At 42.8% G+C, this 21476-nt stretch overlaps 1 protein-coding gene across 1 annotated transcript in view; it reads left to right on the top strand.

The window, feature by feature from the left end:
• ATP6V0A4 (ATPase H+ transporting V0 subunit a4) overlaps positions 1-21476 on the top strand; it is a 93081-nt gene that overhangs the window by 26234 nt on the left and 45371 nt on the right. Inside the window, exons 5-12 of the mRNA XM_049641935.1 lie at positions 123-201; positions 499-593; positions 7724-7849; positions 8299-8393; positions 9969-10095; positions 15036-15118; positions 16255-16348; positions 18898-19110. Coding sequence (XP_049497892.1) covers positions 123-201; positions 499-593; positions 7724-7849; positions 8299-8393; positions 9969-10095; positions 15036-15118; positions 16255-16348; positions 18898-19110 — 912 coding nt within the window. The remainder of the gene's footprint in view (positions 1-122; positions 202-498; positions 594-7723; positions 7850-8298; positions 8394-9968; positions 10096-15035; positions 15119-16254; positions 16349-18897; positions 19111-21476) is intronic.

Raw genomic sequence — 21476 nt, 5'->3', positions numbered from 1 at the left:
AATACTAATAATAATACTACTAATAATAATAATTCCCCAGCATTAATAATAATAATAACCAAAGGGAATACATTGGCATCTGTTGCTACTAATGTGTGGCTTCTGGTTTCCCCCCACTCTAGTTAAATGTGAATGTGAACAGCTTCCAAAGAAAATTTGTGAATGAAGTCAGAAGGTGTGAGTCGCTGGAGAGAATTCTCCGTAAGCCAGTTTTCTGTTTACTGTCTAAGTGTCACCTGGTTGGGAGGTAAATGGTTTGCAGAACTAGATTATAACAAACATGTACCTGTTTGTATACTTTTTGAGGTGATTCCTGAGACAGAGTGGGGAAATTAGGGTTGGGTTGCTGGTGCCATGGCAGTCCTGGGGGGCGGGGAGAGGGGGTGGCGGGGAACTCAGGTGGCTGGGCCGGCTGAAAGGTACCTGTCTGCTTGGGCCCACTTCTTAGGTGAGAAAACACAATCACCTTGGGCTCTCTCGTGGGGTTTCATCCCACAGGTTTTCTGGAAGATGAGATGCAAAATGAGATCGCAGTTCAATTGCCAGAGAAAGCCCCACCAACCCCTCTCCCACGGGAAATGATTACCCTGGAGGTAGGTTCTTTTCTACTTTGCTAAAGACAGTCACGAAGCCTGTCTCCTGAGGAGCTCAAAAAAACCACTCACGGATCTTTACCCAGTTGTAGAAGGTGTAGGGGCGGATTTATGTGACTGTCTACTTTTCAGTATTAATCCCCCAGGAAAATCCCACTGTAAAATTTTTATTTTCATTTTAAATGTTTATTTACTTTGAGAGAGAGAGTGGGTGTGTGCATGTGAGCTGGGGAAGGACAGAGGAGAGGGAGAGACAGAATGCCAAGCAGGCTGCATGCTGTCAGTGCAGAGCCCGAGATGGGGCTCAATCCTGCCAACCATGAGATCATGACCTGAGCTGAAACCAAGAGTTGGAAGCTTAACCCACTGAGCCACCCAGGCACCCCACCCCCACTGTACAATTTTTAGAGTCACTTCTGATCATGGGGAGAGCTCTTTTTTTCTCCTACTGCAGCCCGAAGGGAGCTCACCCCACTTTGAGAAGTGGTTTTCATTGATGGACATAAATTCTCTCTCTCTCTTTTTTAATGTTGTATCTATCTATCTATCTATCTATCTATTTGAGAGATATAATTTTTATTGAGTATTCCCTAGGTCCAAAATACTGCTCAAAACATATTGTATGTTTTACATGTAATTGTAATTGGTCAGTGATTGTCCCTATTTACAGGTCAAATATTTGAATCAGACGTCAAGTAACATTTCTGTCATCATAGAGTTAATAAATGAAGGAGCCAGGAACTTATCCCATTGGTATTCAGAACCCATATACTTTTTGTGAGGGAGATACATTTTGTTTTGAAATAATTACAAATTTATAAAAAAATTGAAAGAATAGGCCAGGAAACTCCTGTTTACACTTGTCTCAAATACCTTAACCGTTAATATTTTGCATATTTTTGCTCTCTTATTTTCTTTCACTCCGTTTCGCTCTCTTTTTCTTTCTTTTTCTTCTCCTTATACACACTACACACAGATAAATGTGCATACAAGTTTTTTCTAAACTATTTGAGAGTAAGCTGTAGATACGTCCTTAACCCCTAAATACTTTAGAGTACTTTTCATGAGAACAAGGACATCCTTTTGCATAAACACACTACAGTGATCAAAATCAATACATTAACATTGAGACAATACTATTATATATCTCATTTACAGACCTTGTTCAAATGTGACCAACTGTCTCAACAATGTCATTTACAGAAAATTTGACAAATTTTATAGTCTGTCTATTCTCCTCTCCAGTCTAGTATCATGCATTGTATTTAATTGTTATTGCACTTTATTCTTATCTCTCTGCCACAAGTCCTCAGTCTTACTGTCTTACTCAACCATAACAATTTTGAGAAGTCTTAACCATTTACTAGAGTGTCCCTCAACTTGGGTTTACCTGATTTTCTATGCTTATGATTAGATTCAACTTTTGCATTTCTGCCGGGAATACCACACAGTGATACTACATCCTTCTCAGTGCATTATGTAAGTTGGCACATGATATCCATTTGTCCCAGAATTGGTGACATTAAATTTGATCTCTTGGTTAAGGTTGTATTCATCAGATTGCACTCATGTAAAGTTAATATTTTCCCATTGTTCACTTAAATATTTTGTGTGGGGATACTTGGAGGCTATGGAAATACTCTGTTCTATGATCCATTGATGATTTTTTTTTTTTACTTTATATTTCTTTTTGTTTTAAATAATTTGTTTATTTTTTAATTTACATCCAAGTTAGTTAGCATGTAGTGCAATAATGATTTCAGGAGTAGATTCCTTAATGCCCCTTAACCCATTTGGCCCATCCCCCCTCCCACAATCCCTCCAGCAAGCTTCTGTTCTCTATATTTAAGAGTCTCTTATGTTTTGTTCCCCTCCCTGTTTTTATATTATTTTTGCTTCTCTTCCCTTATGTTCATCTGTTTTGTATCTTAAAGTGTCATATGAGTGAAGTCATATGATATTTGTCTTTCTCTGACTGACTAATTTCACTTAGCATAATACCCTCTAGTTCCATCCAGGTAGTTGCAAATGTAATGTTTTATTTATTTTTGAGAGACCGCAAGCAGGGGAGGAGGAGAAAGAGGGGGACAGAGGATTGGAAGTGGGCCCAGCTCTGAAAGCAGTGAACCTGATGTGGGGCTTGAACTCACCAACTGCAAGATCATGACCTGAGCCAAAGTCGGACGCTTAACTGACTGAGCCACCCAGGACACAAAGTTCTTAGAAGCAGTGAAGTCTTGTCTATATGATGCTACTGAACAAGACTTTTGCTGGCACAATGGGATCTTCTTTTTCTTGTCTTGTCTTCCTTCTTTTCTTAACTATTGTCACTGTACTATACATTATAGTCTAAGGATTTATTTATCTTTTAGCTGGAAGACCACCTTCACCCATTTCACACCCTGAAGCCCCCATAACCACCAATCTGTTCTCTGTATCTATGAGTTCAACTTTTTGGTTTTTTTTCTTTTCTTTTCTTTTGTTTCTTTCTTTTTTTTTTAAGTTTCCCTATTTAAGTGAGATCATAAAGTATTTGTCTTTCTCTGCCTGATTTATCTTACTTAGTATACCCTCAAGGTCCATCCATGCCATTGTTATGGCAGGATTTCCTTCTTATTATGGCTGAGTAATATTTCCCTGTGCACATATACCCCATCTTTATACGTTCATCTGTTGATGAACAGTTAGGTTGTCTTCACTCTTGTAAATGATGCTGCAATGAACACGGGACTGCAGGCATCTTTTCGAGACAGTGATTTTGTTTCCTTCGGATAAATACCCAGAAGTGAAATTGCTGGATCCAATGTGTTGTTAACTAATCATCTTTCTGGTGGGAAATGACTCATGCTTTATATCTACTCTAGACTGAGGCCTCTCCTCGATTGGCTTCTGGGATCAGCTGTGCCTCAGCCAGCTGTTTTCTTTAGCCAAGGACATTATAACTGAGGGGACTACCCCTTTCTTTCCCTCTCTCCTTCCTTTTATAAAACTTTGAGTGCCCACCATGCACGAGGTAGCTTAGAGAGAAACAAAACATGGCCATGTCCATTAGGAGCTTCTAGAGCAGATGGTGGTGAAAGGAGGGAGGGGTGAGGCAGTGAGAAAGAATGTCAAAAGGTAGGCAGAGCCAGATCCTGGAAGGCCCTGTAGATCTTGATTTAAAAAATTGGATATTTTATGCTAAGAAAAGGAAGGGCCCATTAAAGGAGGCAGGAAGGTAGGGGAGCTTCACTGAGCTGAGCCTTATCTCTGGCTGGGTTTGTTTGTTTGTTTTCTTTAAAGATAATGTAAAATTCTTGAAATTTTTGAAGCCTTTAGTAGTATAAATAAAGATACTCTAACAGAGATACGAGCCTGGCAACTCCCCTGGAAAATATTTTGGATCTGGCCATACTAAAGCCTGGATATTTTGGAAGATATTGAGTTGGTTGTACGTTTCAGATAGTACTTAAAAAAAACAAAAATCATTGCCTCCAAAGGAGGTAGGCATTGGCCCACTGGTTGGTTTTGAAACTCTACACTTTCATACATTTATACTGGTAACCAGTTAGATTACAGTCCAATGTGTACCAACAGCCCTTCCTCAGTATTTTCCTCCTGGGTATTATTTGTTGTAAAGATGAAATTAGAATGGCATGAACTTATACATAGCAATATTTGTCTAACCATTGACCAAGGGAACAGACTGATTCAACGGTCTGGCAGTTAGTTGAGTGTTCCTCCAGCATTCCTATGAAGGGGAATCCTTCAAGATTGTGCAAGAGTACACAAGTGGCTTTGGGCCCTTGACTTGCAAATTTTCTAAAGAGGCTTTCATAACAATCTTAGAGGAAATATTAATTCAGAAAAAAAATCTACCCACAAATCCACAAATCTCAGCAGAAATGGCCATAACTTCTCAGTTTTTAGGTTTTATCCTTATCAGCTATATTTTTATGTAACCCCATGTCCATTGTCTACATTATAATTTTCTACTTTTTGCATTTAGCTATCACTTTGTAAACTATGTTTTAAATAATGGGCTGTTGTCCAAAATATTTTTAAAGGCAGAATTATTTTAAGAAAGGTTTTTTTTAAAATGTTTATTACTTATTAAGAGAGAGAGAGAGAGAGAGAGAGAGAGAGAGACACGGAGTGTGAGTGGGGAGAGTTAGAGAGGAAGACACAGAATCTGAAGCAGGCTCCAGGCTCTGAGCTGTGAGCACAGAGCCTGATACGGGGCTCAAACTCATGAACCGTGAGATCATGATCTGAGCCGAAGTTGGATGCCCAAGTGACTGAGCCACCCAGGTGCCCCAGCACTATTTTTTTTTTTTTTAATATATGAAATTTATTGTCAAATTGGTTTCCATAAAACACCCAGTGCTCATCCCAAAAGGTGCCCTCCTCAATGCCCATCACTTACCCTTCCCTCCCTCCCCCCTCCACCATCAACCCTCAGTTTGTTCTCAGTTTTTAAGAGTCTCTTATGCTTTGGTTCTCTCCCACTCTAACCTCATTTTTTTTTCCTTCCCCTCCCCCATGGTCTTCTGTTAAGTTTCTCAGGATCCACATAAGAGTGAAAACATATGGTATCTGTCTTTCTCTGTATGGCTTATTTCACTTAGCATCACACTCTCCAGTTCCATCCACGTTGCTACAAAGGGCCATATTTCATTCTTTCTCATTGCCACGTAGTATTCCATTGTGTATATAAACCACAATTTCTTTATCCATTCATCAGTTGATGGACATTTAGGCTCTTTCCATAATTTGGCTATTGTTGAGAGTGCTGCTATAAACATTGGGGTACAAGTGCCCCTATGCATCAATACTCCTGTATCCCTTGGGTAAATTCCTAGCAGGCCCCAGCACTATTTTTAATAGAATCATTGAGCGTATAGAGCAAATGGTTAAGAAGCGGTTAAGAAAAAACTTCGTTTTCTCCCCCAACTTTCTGCCACTATAGTTAGTGTTCAAAATTTAGGGTAGTGATTATCACTGGGTGATGTGCATGTGGGGCCCATGGTGGAGTTCTCTCTGCAACGTGTATGAAATTTTCCATCATAAAAAATACTAAAAAGTCAATTTTTTTCTGATATTAACATGCTTTTTTTGGGAGGGAGGGGAACTAACATTTGCAGGAGTATTTTTGTTTTATTGTTTATTTTCTAATAAACAGAAAATTTATTAGACCTTTGGTAAAGGTATCTCTTAGGTAGATTAAAAAAATATCTAGCACGATCTTCTCCGTCTTTTAACAGGTGACCTTAATCCACTTTCATCTAATATGGTTGCTGATTCACTGACCATTGTTTTTGTTAATGTTGAATTGATACAGTAGAATTTTTAGAAACTGTGTGTAAGGTATAAAGAATAATGATACAGTAAACACTGAGTGCCATCACTCTGAATGAGATAGAGGTGACCACAGTGATGGTGTTAAAGCCCTCTGTGTGCCCTCCCCTCCCCCCTCTCCCTTCCACTCTCCTCTGCACTCCTCCCCCCTTGGAGATAATCACTGTCCTGAATTTTGTATTTTTCTTTTCTTTGTTTCTGTAGAGTTTTATCGCATATTTAGTCTTCTAAATAGCATATGATTTAGCTTTGCACATTTTAGTTTTATGTAAATGAAATCATGTTTATTCTTTTGCAACTTTCTGTTTTCTTACATCGTTTTATTTTTAAGACACCATATTGTTTCATGTTTCTGAAATTAATTCATTTTCACTGCTGGGTAGTGTTTCTCGTATTGAATGTACCACACTTTATCCATTCTATTGTTGTTGGACATTTGAATAAGTGAGAAATGAGCTTTCATATGTGTGTGTGTGTGTATTTTTTTTTTTTTTTTAGAGAGTCAGGGAGAGGGGCAGAGGGAGAGAGAAAGCGAGAGAGACAGAGAATCTTAAGCAGGCTCCATGGTCAGTGCAGAGCCTGATGTGTGGCTTGATCCTACCACTCTGGGATCATGACCTGGGCTGAAATCAAGTTGGGCCCTTAACCAGCTGAGTCAACCAGGCACCCTGAGCTTTCAAATTTTTTAATTATTTGCCAAATCTTAGTAGTGCATTCACAAATTGTGCCCAACAGAGAGATCCTCACCTATTACATTTTGAATTTCAATACCTATATTTTACATTTCCAAGATTTCTTGTTTTTAAAGTTTATTTATTTTGAGACAGAGAGAGTGAGCACAAGCTGGGGAGGGGCAGAGAGAGTGGGAGAGAGAGACTCTCTCCCCCACTGACAGTGTGGACCTGTCAGAACAGAGCCCGACTCAGGGCTTGAACCCATGAACTGTGAAATCATGACCTGAACCGAAATCAAGAGTTGGATGTTTAACTGACTCAGCCACCCAGGCACCCCACATGTCCAATGGTTCCCCTTTTATATTTACCTGTTTTTTCATTTTAGGACATGCTTATTTAATAATTTAGTGGTGTGTGTGTGTGTGTGTAGGGGTGTGTGTGTGTGTGTGTGTGTGTGTACGTGGTGCTCTTTGAGCATTCTAAAAAAAAACCTTAAACTCTTTTCCAGACTATTCCATAAAAATAATTGCACCCATTGTGAGTTTGTGTTCTGACTGTTGATTTTGTTGGTGATTTTTCTTATCGTAAGATTTCTTCTTGAGACCTACTCATTTTGTATGCTCATTTTGGAAGGAAGATTGTTTCTTAGTTTTTGATTTTGTCTTCTTGCCTATCATGCTCCCGTTTCTCTACGTAGCCTTTTTCTCTTGCTCGTACCTGGTTCTCCAGACTCCAACCCAGAACTAGTGATTTCTCTTCTTGTATTTTATCAGTACAGTGTGTTTGAGGCGGAAGGAATTCTCAACATGTAAATTCATTTTAGGTTCCCTTTTAAGTGTTTGAAATGGGGGAGAGACACATACTTTGCTGAAATGCCTTGGCTTCCCGAAGCTAATTTCCATCCCCCCAAAGTGTTTTCTAATCCTCCCCGTTTGGTGAAAACGGATCTAGCTTGTAGCTCTGCGGTCATACTGTGTTGCACTGAATGGGCCACTCAACTCCAGGCTACCTTATGATGCACTGAATTCTTTTTGATATTTAGTTATTTGTAGTGGTGAAGGTAGGGCAAATGTCATAGGACTTTCTGCCTGCTTTACCTTCTTTTTCCATTCTGCATAGACTCTTCTAGAAAAACTGGAAGGAGAATTACAGGAAGCCAACCAGAACCAGCAGGCTTTAAAGAAAAGCTTCCTAGAACTGACCGAACTCAAACATCTCCTGAAGAAAACCCAGGACTTCTTCGAGGTTGTTATCTGGGGATTATTTATTAAAGGGACCTTTCCCCCAGGGCCTCAAGTTTCCATTTTGAAAACTGACTGGTTTTGGAGTATGCATAAATCACTGTGTTTCTGTCCCATGGCTAGGTCATTAGTGAGGGGGAGGGTATTCTGGGTGAAACATGTTGCCATTGTGAACTAAAGGCAGAAATATTATGGCGCTCATTAAAAAGTACGTGCCCTAAACACCAAGAACAAAGTCAGAACAAAGCATGAGATTGGACAGGTTTGGGCTTTAGGTAGTAAAAGACTGGGGAAGGTTTTGATCTGGCAAGGAGCACTCCACTTTTTGAATTCTACTAACTCTTTGTGGAAAATTAAAGTTTCATTAAACGTGGGCAAACCCTTGAGACGCAGGGAGATTTTAAGGTAGTCCAAATGCATGTAAAAGAAAATAAATGGTTCTTTGACTTTCAGACCGAAACCAGCCTAGCTGATGATTTCTTTACGGAGGATACCTCTGGCCTCCTGGAATTGAGAGCTACGCCTGCATATGTGACGGGAAAGCTGGGGTTAGTGTCTCTCTGCTCTGAAAGTTACATGTAGATGGGTTTCTGGTCCACAGCTCGGTGCCTGGTTGGTGTTGGATTTCCCTGAGTGTTTGAGTGAGTGAATGAATGAATGAATGAATGAACTAGCCCCTGGAATGATGACTATTTCAATAAATATAAGGCCTCCACGCAGTAATAAACCCCAGAGTAACCTTTTCAGATTGGTGGAGTGATAACTTCGAGTTAGTGGTGAAACTAACATGCTGGAGCCTGAAGAGTACAATGTTTGTGTTGTCCCCACACGCAAGGGCAAGACTATGGCAAGAATTGTTTAGATGGGTTTTCGCAACTGTTCCCTGCTTCCTTATCTTTGGAATACTGCTTTGATAATAAAATAGATTTGGAGTTTGACATCTGAAGTGCAATTAGAAATGAGGTAATTATGTGAGCAGCTCATCCATAAGGAGCAGTAATGTGATATGATGATACCCACCAAAATGTGTGGTGATTCAAAATGGAGGGATTTCATTCAGTGTCCAAGTCAAATTGATGAATCCGTATAGAAAATATTTGATCAGAAGGTAATATGGGGTCAGCGTAGGTTTAAACTAATAGATCGCCGAAAGTAACCATTTTGAAATGAGTATAAAGTTTCTGTCAGAAATTGTCTAGACACCTGGATGGTTTTAAAAATAGAGATGAATGGAAATTAGTATGTATGTTACACTTCTATTTTTTATTTTTTTTCAACGTTTTTTTTTTTTTTTTTTTTTTTTATTTTTGGGACAGAGAGAGACAGAGCATGAACGGGGGAGGGGCAGAGAGAGAGGGAGACACAGAATCAGAAACAGGCTCCAGGCTCCGAGCCATCAGCCCAGAGCCTGACGCGGGGCTCGAACTCACGGACCGCGAGATCGTGACCTGGCTGAAGTCGGATGCTTAACCGACTGCGCCACCCAGGCGCCCCTCTATTTTTTAAATTAAAGTTTATTTATTTAGAGAGAGAGAGGAGAGAGAGAACGGGTAGGGGAGGGGGGCAGAGAGAGAGAGGGAGAGGGGGAGAGAGAGAGAGAGAGAGAGAGAGTGCGCATGAGTGAGCACATCCTAAGCAAGCACCACATTCAGCACGGAGCCTGATCTGGGGCTCTGTCGCACCACCGGAGGGGCAGGACCTGAGCAGAAATCAAGAGTCAGAGGCTTAACTCACTGAGCCACCCAGGCGCCCTGTATATTTCATTCTTAGTACATTATTTGTAAAAATACCCAGAGCCCATTGTTGAGCAGTTGGGATAGTTCCTTTCTTTAGTTCTGATGCCATAACAAATGATCTAGTGTATTTCTAATCGCAATTAAGTGAATACGTAGTATCGGGGTGATTAGGGAAACCTCAACACGTGAGAGGAAACACGACTTGGTGGGGTTGGGGCTCTGATGCAGGGTGGCCTCCCTACGCCTGCCACCAAGGGCCGAGTCGTTGCCTCCTGCTCAGGGCGAAGCGGGCCTGTGTCTCCTGGTGGCACATCCTCACGTCCTACGGGGCCTTCTCCCTGCCTCCCGCTCTCCGTGCTTCAGCAGTGCCTCTGTCTGACTGCCCAGGTTCACGGCCGGTGTGATCAACAGGGAGAGGATGGCTTCCTTTGAGAGGCTGCTGTGGAGAGTCTGCCGAGGGAACATCTACCTGAAGTTCAGTGAGATGGACGTGACTCTGGAGGATCCCATCACGGTGGGTGTCCCAGGCTACAGAGAGCTCTCTCCTCGGCTTCCTGGGGCCTTGGGTCTGAGGGGTGGGGGTGGGGCTTCTCTGAAACAGTGAGTCTGTAGTTCTTTGAAGCTAATATCTGCTTCCTTTCTTTTCTCTGCGCCCCCCCCCCTTTTTTCCTCGTTTCTTTTATTTTTAAAATTTTAAATCCAAGTTAGTTAACATATAGTGTAGTAATGGTTTCAGGAGTAGAATTTAACGACTGATCACTTACATGTTAATACCCAGTGCTCATCCCAACAAGTGCCCTCCTTAATGCCCATCACCCATTTAGCCCATCTCCCCGCCCAGGTCCCCTCCAGCTACCCTCAGTTTGTTCTCTGTATTTCAGAGTCTCTTCTGGTTTGCTCCCCTCTCTGTTTTTATATTATTTTCCCTTCCTTTTCCCTATGTTCATCTGTTTTGTTTCTTAAATTCCACATATGAGTGAAATCATATATTTGTCTTTCTCTGACTTATTTTGCTTAGCATAATACATTTACTTCCATTCACATTGTTGCGAATGGCAAGATTCCATTCTTTTGATCACCGAGTAATATTCTATTGTATATATATTCATGGTATATTTTATTAAAAACTTTTTTTTAATTAATTGATTATTTTTTACATTTATTCTTTTTTGAGAGACAGAGCACGAGCAGGGGAGGGGCAGAGACAGAGAGAGAGACACAGAATCCGAAGCAAGCTCCAGGCTCTGAGCTGTCAGCACAGAGCCTGACACGGGGCTTAAACTCACAAACTGTGAGATCATGACCTGAGCTTAAGTCAGATGCTTAACCAGCTGAGGCGCCTCTATTTTTAAAATTTTTTAACGTGTATTTATTTTTTTTTTAACATTTCTTTCTTTCTTTTTTATATTTATTTTTTAGTTTACATCCAAGTTAGTTAGCATATAGTGCAACAATGATTTCAGGAGTAGATTCCTTAATGCCCCTTAACCCATTTAGTGCATCCTCCCTCCCACAACCCCCTAGCAACCCTCTGTTTGTTCTCTAAATTTAAGAGTCTCTTGTGTTTTGTTCCCCTCCCTGTTTTTATATTATTTTTGCTTCTCTTCCCTTATGTTCATCTGTTTTGTCCCATGAAGCCCTCATATGAGTGAAGTCATATGATATTTGTCTTTCTCTGACTGATACTTTCACTTAGCATAATACCCTCCAGTTCCATCCTTGTGGTTGCAAATGGCAAGATTTCATTCTTTTTGATTGCCAAGTAATACTCCATTGTATATGTATATACCACATCTTCTTTATCCATCCATCTGTTGATGGACATTTGGGCTCTTTCCATACTTTGGCTATTGTTGATAGTGCTTCTATAAACATGGGGGTGCATGTGTCCCTTCAAAACAGCACACCTGTATCCCTTGGATAAATACCTAGTAGTGCAATTACTGGGTCGTAGGGTAGTTCTATTTTAAATTTTTTGAGGAAGCTCCATTCTGTTTTCCAGAGTGGCTGCACCAGCTTGCATTCCCACCAACAATGCAAAAGAGATCCTCTTTCTCCGCGTCCTCGCCAACATCTGTTGTTGCCTGAGTTGTTAATGTTAGCCATTCTGACAGGTGTGAGGTGATATCTCATTGTGGCTTTGATTTGTATCTCCCTGATGATGAGTGATGTTGAGCATTTTTTCATGTGTCGGTTGGCCATCTGGATGTTGTCTTTGGAGAAGTGTCTATTCATGTCTTTTGCCCATTTCTTCACTGGATTATTTGTTTTTTAGGTGTTGAGTTTGATAAATTCTTTATAGATTTTGGATACTAACCCTTCATCTGATATGTTGTTTGCAAATATCTTCTCCTAGTCTGTTGGTTGCCTTTTAGTTTTGCTGATTGTTTCCTTCACTGTGCAGGAGCTTTCTATTCTGATGAGGCCCCAATAGTTCATTTCTGCTTTTGTTTTCCTTGCCTCTGGAGGCCTGTTGAGTAAGAAGTTGCTGCGGCCAAGGTCGAAGAGGTTGTTGCCTGCTTCCTCCTCTAGGATTTTGATGGCTTCCTGTCTTACGTTGAGGTCTTTCATCCATTTTGAGTTTATTTTTGTGTCTGGTGTAAGAAAGTGGTCCAGGTTCATTCTTCTGCATGTCGCTGTCCAGTTTTCCCAGCACCACTTGCTGAAGAGACTGTCTTTATCCCATTGGATATTCTTTCCTGCTTTGTCAAAGATTAGTTGGCCATACGTTCGTGGGTCCATTTCTGGGTTCTCTATTCTTTTCCATTGGTCTGAGTGTCTGTTTTTGTGCCAGTATCTGCCCCCTTTTCTAAAAAAAAAAAACCTACAAAAGTTCAGTTCAAGGTCTGATTGTTGGTAACACCTCCAAGACACAGCTCTACCAGTTCCTGGAAGTTTAGCTAAGAACTGAGTTCAGTCAGTGCAATCCAAGCTTCAGTGTGCACAGGCACATGAGTGACCCTGGTACCTAGTTAAATGCAGATTCTGATACGGTGGGGGTGGGGCCTCAGATTCTGCCCTGTTTTTTTTTAGAGGGTTTATTTTATTTTATTTTTTAAGTTTATTTATTTATTTTGAGGGCGAGGTGCAAGCAGAGGAGGGGCAGAGAGAGACAAGGAGGGAGAGAATCCGAAGCAGGCTCCGCACTGTCACTGAGGAGCCGTGAATTGTGAGATCATGACCTGAGCCAAGATCAAGAGTCAGATGCTTAACTGACTGAGCCACCCAGGTGCCCCCAGATTCTGCATTTTTAACAAGCATACTGATATTGGTAGTCAGTGGACAGGATGCTTCAAAGAAGGATGCTGAGAGGGCTCTTCGCTGAGTGCCACGCACTTCCTGCTATTAATTCCGTACGGTTTACTTCCTCTGCCCTTCCAGTTAGTATTTAAATTCCCTTACTTAAAAAAAAATTGTTTTAATGTTTATTTTTGAGAGAGAGAGAGAGAGAGAGAGACAGAGCATGGTCAAGGGAGGGGCAGAGAGAGGGAGACCCGGAACGTGAACCAGGCTCCAGGCTCTGAGCTGTCAGTGTAGAGCCAGGCATGGAGCTCGAACCCATAGACTGTGAGAGCGTGACCTGAGTTGAAGTCCAGTACTTAACCAACTGAGCCACCCAGGCGCCCCTAAGTCGCCTTACTTTTTAATTCCAAGTTGGGCTTATTTCTGAGTGTCATCATCTTTTCCAGGATAGAGGGGGAAAAAAATTAACTTGGGTTTTATTTCATGGAAAACAATTTCATGGTTAAATGAAATTTAAAATAGGAAGAAAGCTTACTTGTCTCTAGTGCTATTTTTCTCTTGTTCATAAGCCATAGGCAGGTCGTAGTAATAAACATGGAATCATTTTTTTGGCTTTCTCTTGATCTGAGCTAATACAAAATTCCTCTATATCACTATGTGTCCCTTATAGATATTATTTCAAAAATTGACTTTAAATCATCACTTTGACCACCATGTTTTGGCATGTAATAGTCATGGTGGTAGAGACAGTATTTATAAAGTCAGCATCTGGAAAAGGATGACCTTAGCCTGTTAACATTGAAGGTCACTGAGCAGATCAGATGAGATCAGAGCAGATTCCTGGTTCTGGTGGATTAAGGGACAAGTGGAATTGAAGGATTCAGAAAAGGACCAGTGTTTCTTGGACAAAGGAACCTTTGGAAATAACGTAAACCAAGCAGCTCCCCGAATCTTAAATACCCCTCACCTGCTGCCAAAGAGACGATTCAATTTATCTTCTTTTTAATTGATGCCTAGGATTTCCAGTGAGTTGATGTGACATTAACTATCTATTTATGGACTTTATTTCCTGTGTTTCTCCAGAATATAGACACTATGATGAACATCTTGGTGCATGTGGATTATTTTCTTTTGAATTATTTCCATGATATAAATTCAAGGAAATAGAGTTGCTGGTTTAAAGGGTATGGGCATTTTCATGACACTTGATGGGTCCTGACAAATGACTTTTCAGTGGGGCCATACCTGATTCCAGTGCCCTGAATGGTGTGTGGTTATAACTTTTCCAACAATGGATTTCATAATTTTACCTTTACCCCCATCCACCCCGAACTAAATAAGAGCAAAATAGCTCATTTCTTTGCCTGAACATTTTCATATATATTTGTGAAATATATATTTTCTCTTTCTTGTGAACTGTCAAACTTGAACTTTCGATTTGCATTTTAATCAGTGTTCTTATGGTCATACAGTGAGTCAAAAATTAGACATGGCTTTATCTTTGTTAAACATCGAACACCCACTCACCCCTGAAATATAGAAGTTGTGTATGAGTTGGGGCACCTAGGTGGCTCAGTTGGTTAATCATTCGACTTTGGCCTAGGTCATGATCTCGCCGTTCCCGAGTTTGAGCCCCGTGTTGGGTTCTGTGCTGACAGCTTGGAGCCTGGAGCCTGTTTCAGATTCTGTGTCTCCCTTCCCCCACTCATGCTCTGTCTCTGTCTCTGTCTCAAAAATAAATAAACATTAAAAGTTGTGTGTGAGTTAACTTTAGCGAGCTAGGTCAGCTATTTTCATTTTAAGCTTTATAATATCCTGGTTCCTGTCTTCTGCATGGTTTCTTGTTTATCAACCCGTCTCTTAAGTGTAGGGTTAGAGCTGAAAACAGGCCCAGCTGTAGTCCAGCTAGTGTAGCCAGTTGTTGGTTGTTATTTTAAGGCTGTCTTGACCTGTTTCAGGGGCCTTGCCTTCAACCATAAGGAATAACGAATTAGATTAACTGGGAGAGGGTGAAGTTTTCTTCTTTCTTTCTTTCTTTCTTTTTCTTTCTTTCTTTCTTTCATTTGGATGCTTAGCCGACTGAACCACCCAGGTGCCCCAAATTTATAATTTTTTTAAATATGAAAACAAGATTTTACATTTCTGTTACATTATAACCACAAAGAAAACATTATATATATATAAATATAATTCTGATTTTTGATTTTCCAGAAAGAGGAAATTAAAAAGAATATTTTCATCATATTTTATCAAGGAGAGCAACTCAGGCAGAAAATCAAGAAGATCTGTGACGGGTAAGAGACTGTTCATGGCTCTTTCATCAGGGATTGGGTCATGATTAGGTGAAGAGGGATGGGAGACAGAGTACTCTTGACTGGGCCTTCTTTGAGATCCCTTAGGATTTTAGAACAACTTTCTGACATTTGACCAGATAATGTTAAACATGAGACTGATTTTTATGGGGCACCTGGGTAGCTCAGTCAGTTAAGCATCTGACTTTGGCTCAGGTCATGATCTTGTGGTGAGTTCGAGCCCTGTGTTGGTCTCTGTGCTGACAGCTCAGAGCCTGAAGCCTGCTTTGGATTCTGGTCTCCCTTTCTATCTGCCCCTCCTCCACTCGCATTCTGTCTCTCTCTCTCTCTCAAAAAAAAAACAACATTAAACAAATTAAAAACAATTTTTTTTAATGTTTATTTATTTTTGAGACAGAGACAGAGCATGAAGGGGGAGGGTCAGAGAGACAGGGAGACACAGAATCTGAAGCAGGCTCCAGGCTGAGCTGTCGGCCCAGAGCCCGACGCGGGGCTCGATCTCACAGACTGTGATGTGAGATCATGACCTGAGCCAGAAGTCGGAAGCTCAACTGACTGAGCCACCCGGGCGCCCCTAAATTTTTTAAAATGCAAATAATTTTTAAGAGCTGTGGGACTAGGAGCAGAGAGGACTTGAATCAGCAAAACTCAAGGTAACTAAAAGTAGACATTGTAATCAAGTAAGTGTATTCCCTCTCACACCCTTTATCAGCCACTAATGAGTAGGCAAACTGCATGCTGAATTGTTTCTGATTTTACAGAATCGTTTTATTCCAGCAGAAATTATTCAGTAGGGAAGGACGTTATTGCATTAATATATTCTGGGGAGAAGAAGAGACAAGTCACGCTGTAGTCTTATTTACATAACAGCCCACAGTTTCTTTGGTTTAAACGAAGCTCATTCATATAATAGAACCATAGCTTTAATTCAAATAGTGCGAGCGATGCGTTGGGAACCCTTAGAACTGGGATTCGCTTTCCGAGTACCAAAGAGACAGTTATTCTAGAAAAGGATGGTCATCCAACCGAAGCCAGTGATGGCTAGCAGAAGAGGACATGCGGAATGTTTTTCCGCAGTAACCCCCCGCCTTGTGACCTTTGGAATGTATGAAACACAGGTTTCGAGCCATCATATATCCCTGCCCGGAGCCTGCAGCGGAACGCAGAGAGATGCTGGCCGGCATCAATGTGAAGCTGGAAGATTTAATCACCGTGAGTGAGGCGTTGAGGCGCGTGACCTACCTCCCCCACTTCCAGAGAAGTCCTGTGTCCCAGGGCCCTCGCTTCCAGCCTGGCTGGAATGGTAGCTGTGCTCTCCCAGCTACCACTGCAGGAGATTTCGTAATCAGAAAGCAGTGTTCACGGGGGTGCAGGGGGTGATTGGGGATGTCAGTACTGCTCTTCCTGGGCTGAGAACTGACCGCAGCCCCAGTCGGCTTTTGGGTGGCCAGCCCAGTCTGATATTATCGCCGAGGCCACATCTATGGTACAGCTAACTAGCCAATTCAGTTGACCAACCAGTCTGACTGATTCTTTTTCCATGGACTCACACACTTCTTTGAGCTGACCAATTACTTCTGTAAAAACAGTGAGTGAGTCCTGTTTCACCGAGGGCACACACCTCAAATTCAGATCCTTTTGTAAAGTTAGTCGTCCCCCAGGGTGACACTCAGCACTTCTGTGATTAGAACACTTGCTTCAGTAAACTTTCAAAGTAGTCTCTGAATGCTGCTGGGCCTACGTCAGGTTGTTTATTGTAGATGAGTGCGTTCCACCGGAACTTTCTGTGGACATGTCGTCTGACTTGCAATGCCATGGCCATGAGCTCCACGTAACCACGGAGCACTTGACACGTGGCTAGGGCAGCTGAGGAACTGAATGTTTTTTTCACTTTTTTAAAATTTGTTTTTTAAATTTTTTAACATGTATTCATTTTTTTTTCTTTTTTTTAAATTTTCTTTTTTCTTTTTTAAAATTTACATCCAAATTAGCTAGCATACAGTGCAACAATGATTTCAGGAGTAGATCCCTTAGTGCCCTTACCCATTTAGCCCATCTCCCCTCCCATGCCCCCTCTAGTAACCCTCTGATGTTCTCCATATTCATGAGTCTCTTCTGTTTTGTCTCCCTCCCTGTTTTTATATTATTTTTGTTTCCCTTCCCTTATGTTCATCTCTTTTGTTTCTTAAAGTCCTCATGTGAGTGAAGGCATAGGATTTTTGTCTTTCTCTGACTGACCAGGAACTGAATATTTATTTTCAATTCATTTTAATTAAGTTTAAAATTTTAATGGCCGCATGTGTCTGCCATGTTGGTTGTTAGCACAGTTCTGGATCCACCATGAGTATCTTCAGGAATTAGGTGTGCGAGTGTGTGTGTGTTTCAGAGCTCTTAGGGTAACAAAGTCTTTGCCTTCCCAGAAAAATCTTTGCTTAATTTCTTTAATCCCTTCTCCTCCTTCTTTCTCACTTGTCAAAGAGACTGTGCTTCCCTAAAGCAATTACCCTTGAACTCCTTTCCCTGAATGCTCCCTACTAGATTTTAGGAAAACCTCATGGGGAAAAGAAGTTATGCCAAACTTACGCTCCTGGGGAGCCACCTGAGAATGTTGCTGAGAGGGGTACTCTCTTGTAGCCCTGAACAAAAATGAATCCCATTAAATAAATAAACTCTGTGGGCAAAATTGTCCATTCCCTCCTTCGTTAATTCACTTGTCATTTATTGAAGGCATTAGGTACGAAAAGCATTTTGATAGATGTATTAATTTCCTCGGGCTGCTATAACAAATTACCACAAACTGGGTGGCTTAAAACAACAGAAATTTATTCTCTCATGGTTCTGGAGGCTGTAAATCTGAGATCTAGGTGTCAGCAGGGCCGTGCTTCCTCTGAAGGCTCTAGGAAGGGGTCCTTTTCTGTGTTGCCCCCACCTCCAAACTCCTGGGTTGAAAACCTAATGCCCAAGGCGACGGTATTAGGAGGTGGGGCTTTTGGGAAGTGATTGGGTCATGAGGAGGGGGCCCCCGTGAATGGGATTAGTGCCCTTATGAAGGAGGCCCCGGAGAGCTCGCTTGCCCCTCCTACCATGTGAGGATAGCCCAGAAGAGGATCCTCACCTGACCGTGATGGTGAGTGCGTTGATCTCAGACCGCCAGCTTCCAGGACTGCAAACGATAAGTTTTTGTTGTTTGTAAGCCACCCTCTATGGTATTGTATTATAGCAGCCTGAAGAGACATAGACATCTCCCTAGCCCCTGGTCGTTGTCTGCAATCTTTGGTGTTCCTTGGTTTGTAGATGCCTCACTCCAGTCTCTGCCTGAATCGCACAGGGCATTCTTCCCTGTGTGCCTAGATGTCCAAATCCCTTATAAAGACACCAGTCGTATTAGTTAGGGCCCACCCCACTCCAGTATGACCTTAACTTAATTCCATTTGCAAAGACCTTGTTTCCAAATAAGGTCACATTCATAGGTACGAGCGGTTAGGACTCAACCTATCTTTTTTGGAGACACAATTCAACGTATGACAATAGTACTGTAAGGAATTTAGAAGAAAGGAAGATACAATCTTTGCCCAAGGGTTTTAATCTCTACAAGGGAAGATACTCTGCTCATGAGGGTTGAGGGCCGGTAAGGGCCACAGGGCGGGGGAGGGAGCCCAGAGCGGAAGAAGCCTTTATGACTGACGAGCTTCCATTTTGCCTCATTGCTGCGGGGCTCCCTGTGAGTGTTCCTTGCTTCTCTGTGTGTCTGTCTCGCCCAGGTCATCACACAGACAGAGTCTCACCGTCAGCGCCTCCTCCAAGAAGCAGCTGCCAACTGGCACTCCTGGGTCATTAAAGTGCAGAAGATGAAAGCTATTTACCACATCCTGAACATGTGCAACATTGACGTCACCCAGCAGTGCGTCATTGCTGAAATCTGGTTCCCGGTGGCAGACACTGGGCGCATCAAGAGGGCATTAGAGCAAGGCATGGTGAGTGGCGATGGAGCAGGGGAGGGGGAGGAGGAGTCGCGTCCAGCCTCCGCAGCCCCTCTGTCAGGCGCTAAGGTTGTCATCCTCCTAAGTCACACGAACTTCATAAGTGACTTGCTGGTGACAAGTGGCAAGTCTCCTTCATCTTTGTGTCTTCAGTTCTTTTTTTTCTTTAATTTTTAATGTTTATGTATTTCTGAGAGAGAGAGAGAGCGAGCACGTGCACACAGGTGGGGGAGGGGCAGACAGAGAGAGAGAGAGGGAGGGGGCCGAGGATCTGAAGCAGGCTCTGTGCTGTCCGCAGAGAGCCCGACGCGGGGCTCGAACTCACGAACTGCGAGATCACGACCTGAGCCGAAGTTGGACGCGTAACTGACTGAGCCACCCAGGCGCCCCTGTATCTTCAGTTCTTAATCTCGTGCTGGGCATGTATCAGAAAATTCCTTTTCTTCTCGATGTTTGACAGATATCCACCATCTCTCTGATTTACTGCAAGCGCATGTTGAGCACTGATGTGCTGGTCACTCTGCTAGATGAGACTGTAGGTCCCGCGTGCGGTGTGACCGTAGGTATGTCCGTTCCCTCATGAAGGTCACCGTCTGGCCGGAAAGACAAACAGCCAGACCCCTGTGCTCACTCTGTGCCCACAGCTATGCTCTGCACTCTGTACCTTGGTTAATCTTACAGCCTTCGTCGTTCACCTCTCCAGATGGTCACTGTGCGCCAGGAACAGATCCAGGGCTATGCAGGCAGAACGAAGCCCTGGTCTGACAGACTTTCTAGAAAGGAAGACAGATAGTAGGCATGTCCATAACTAATGTGATTTCAGGTGGTGATGGTGGTGAGCAGGAGGGCGGCAGATGGTGGAGGATGGGGTGGGGAGAGACGGGCTTTGTTCTGATCACCTGTTCACCCCGTTGGTGAAGAAAGGAAACTCTGCCCTAAATGGTACAAGATGGCCAAACACACAACACTGGCCATCGGACACATGAAGCTGGCAGTGGTTGATTAGTCACATATGCTTATAGCCCAGGGCAGGAGGACACCACTCCCCACACAGGGCCGCATGGAGGTTGTACTTGGGGCTTGCACTTGGGGGCACAATGAGCCAGCCGGGCTATGGGAGGCAGCCTCCCACAAGAGGAGGGGGTCTGGTTTCCATGGGAGGACGTGAGTAGCTTGTTAGAATACCTTTCTGGGGTGGCAGGGGGGTGAAGCCCATTGGGTCGAAGACTGGGCAGTGTGCAAATGGTCTGGCCTATGGGAGAGCTAGCTGGGTGGGGAGCCCTTCCCCCTCCATGGGAGGCAAATCTGATGAAAACAGAGGAACTCGTGGCTTGGACTTTGGGGCCCTGTGAGACTCAAAGACATCAAGGTGACACCTGGAATTTTAGGTCTTACAATACTGTGATAGGGCTGTTGCCCTCAGAAGGCCCCTCTGAGCGGGTGGCTTGGAGCAGGAGCAGGTGACAGGATAGGAGGGAGAACTTTCAAGCTGAAGGATCTGGAAGTAAAGGCCTTGACATGGAATTGGCCTAGGAGGCAGGAGCTATCTTTATCCCCTTTGTACATATGAGGAAACTGAGTCACACAAAGTACAAGTAACCTGACTGTGATCCTGAAGCCAGAAGGCTGGATTTAAATGTCCCCATATGGTAGTCCAACAACTGCTCAAATGGGGCACCTAAAAAGAGCATTTCACCCAGCTTGGGAAGGGCAGGGGTGCTCCCTGGAGGAAGTGATGCCTGAGCTGAACCATGGAAGGGTCATCAGTGAGCAGGTAGATGGAGGTGGGGAGGAGCGTGGAGTGCAGGCCCACCTGGCTGGAGTGAAGGTGTGGCAAGTTTCAAGAATGGGAAGAAGGTCAGGGAGAGGCTGCAGGGCAGGTCCTGAAGGACTTAACAGTGGTATAAGGGATCTGATTTTATGCCCATGCTAGAGCGGCACAATCCAGGTTGCATTTTAGAAACATTTCCGTGCGATATGGACAAGACAGCAGGGCCACCGGGGAGGTGTCCTGATGCACGTATGTGAACTAGACAGGGTCATCCTGTAATCACAGAGGGGCCAAACTTCTACAGGTCTGCTTCGGACTGTTTCTTCAGTGTCTTCAGCCCTCTGAAATAACAAGTCTTTCCCAGATAGGAGTAGAAAGCTCTACGTGGGTAGGAGGTGAGGAGAGAAGTGTAATAGGCTAACTTTTGTTGTCAGCATCACAAACAAGCAAAATATACTTACTCTATGCCACTTGTTATGTCAGCTGCTGGGGCACATGTTAAGAAAAATGAAGCACCATAATTCTTGCCCTTAGGGAGATCATAATCTCACACATGAAAAGATATATCACAAGAGAGTAAAGAACTCCA

This window comes from Panthera uncia, chromosome A2 (genome assembly GCF_023721935.1).
Source record: "Panthera uncia isolate 11264 chromosome A2, Puncia_PCG_1.0, whole genome shotgun sequence".
In the NCBI taxonomy this organism is placed as follows: domain Eukaryota; kingdom Metazoa; phylum Chordata; class Mammalia; order Carnivora; family Felidae; genus Panthera; species Panthera uncia.
The sequence above is the reverse complement of the archived record's forward strand: the minus strand, read 5'-3'. Positions and strand labels throughout refer to the sequence as shown.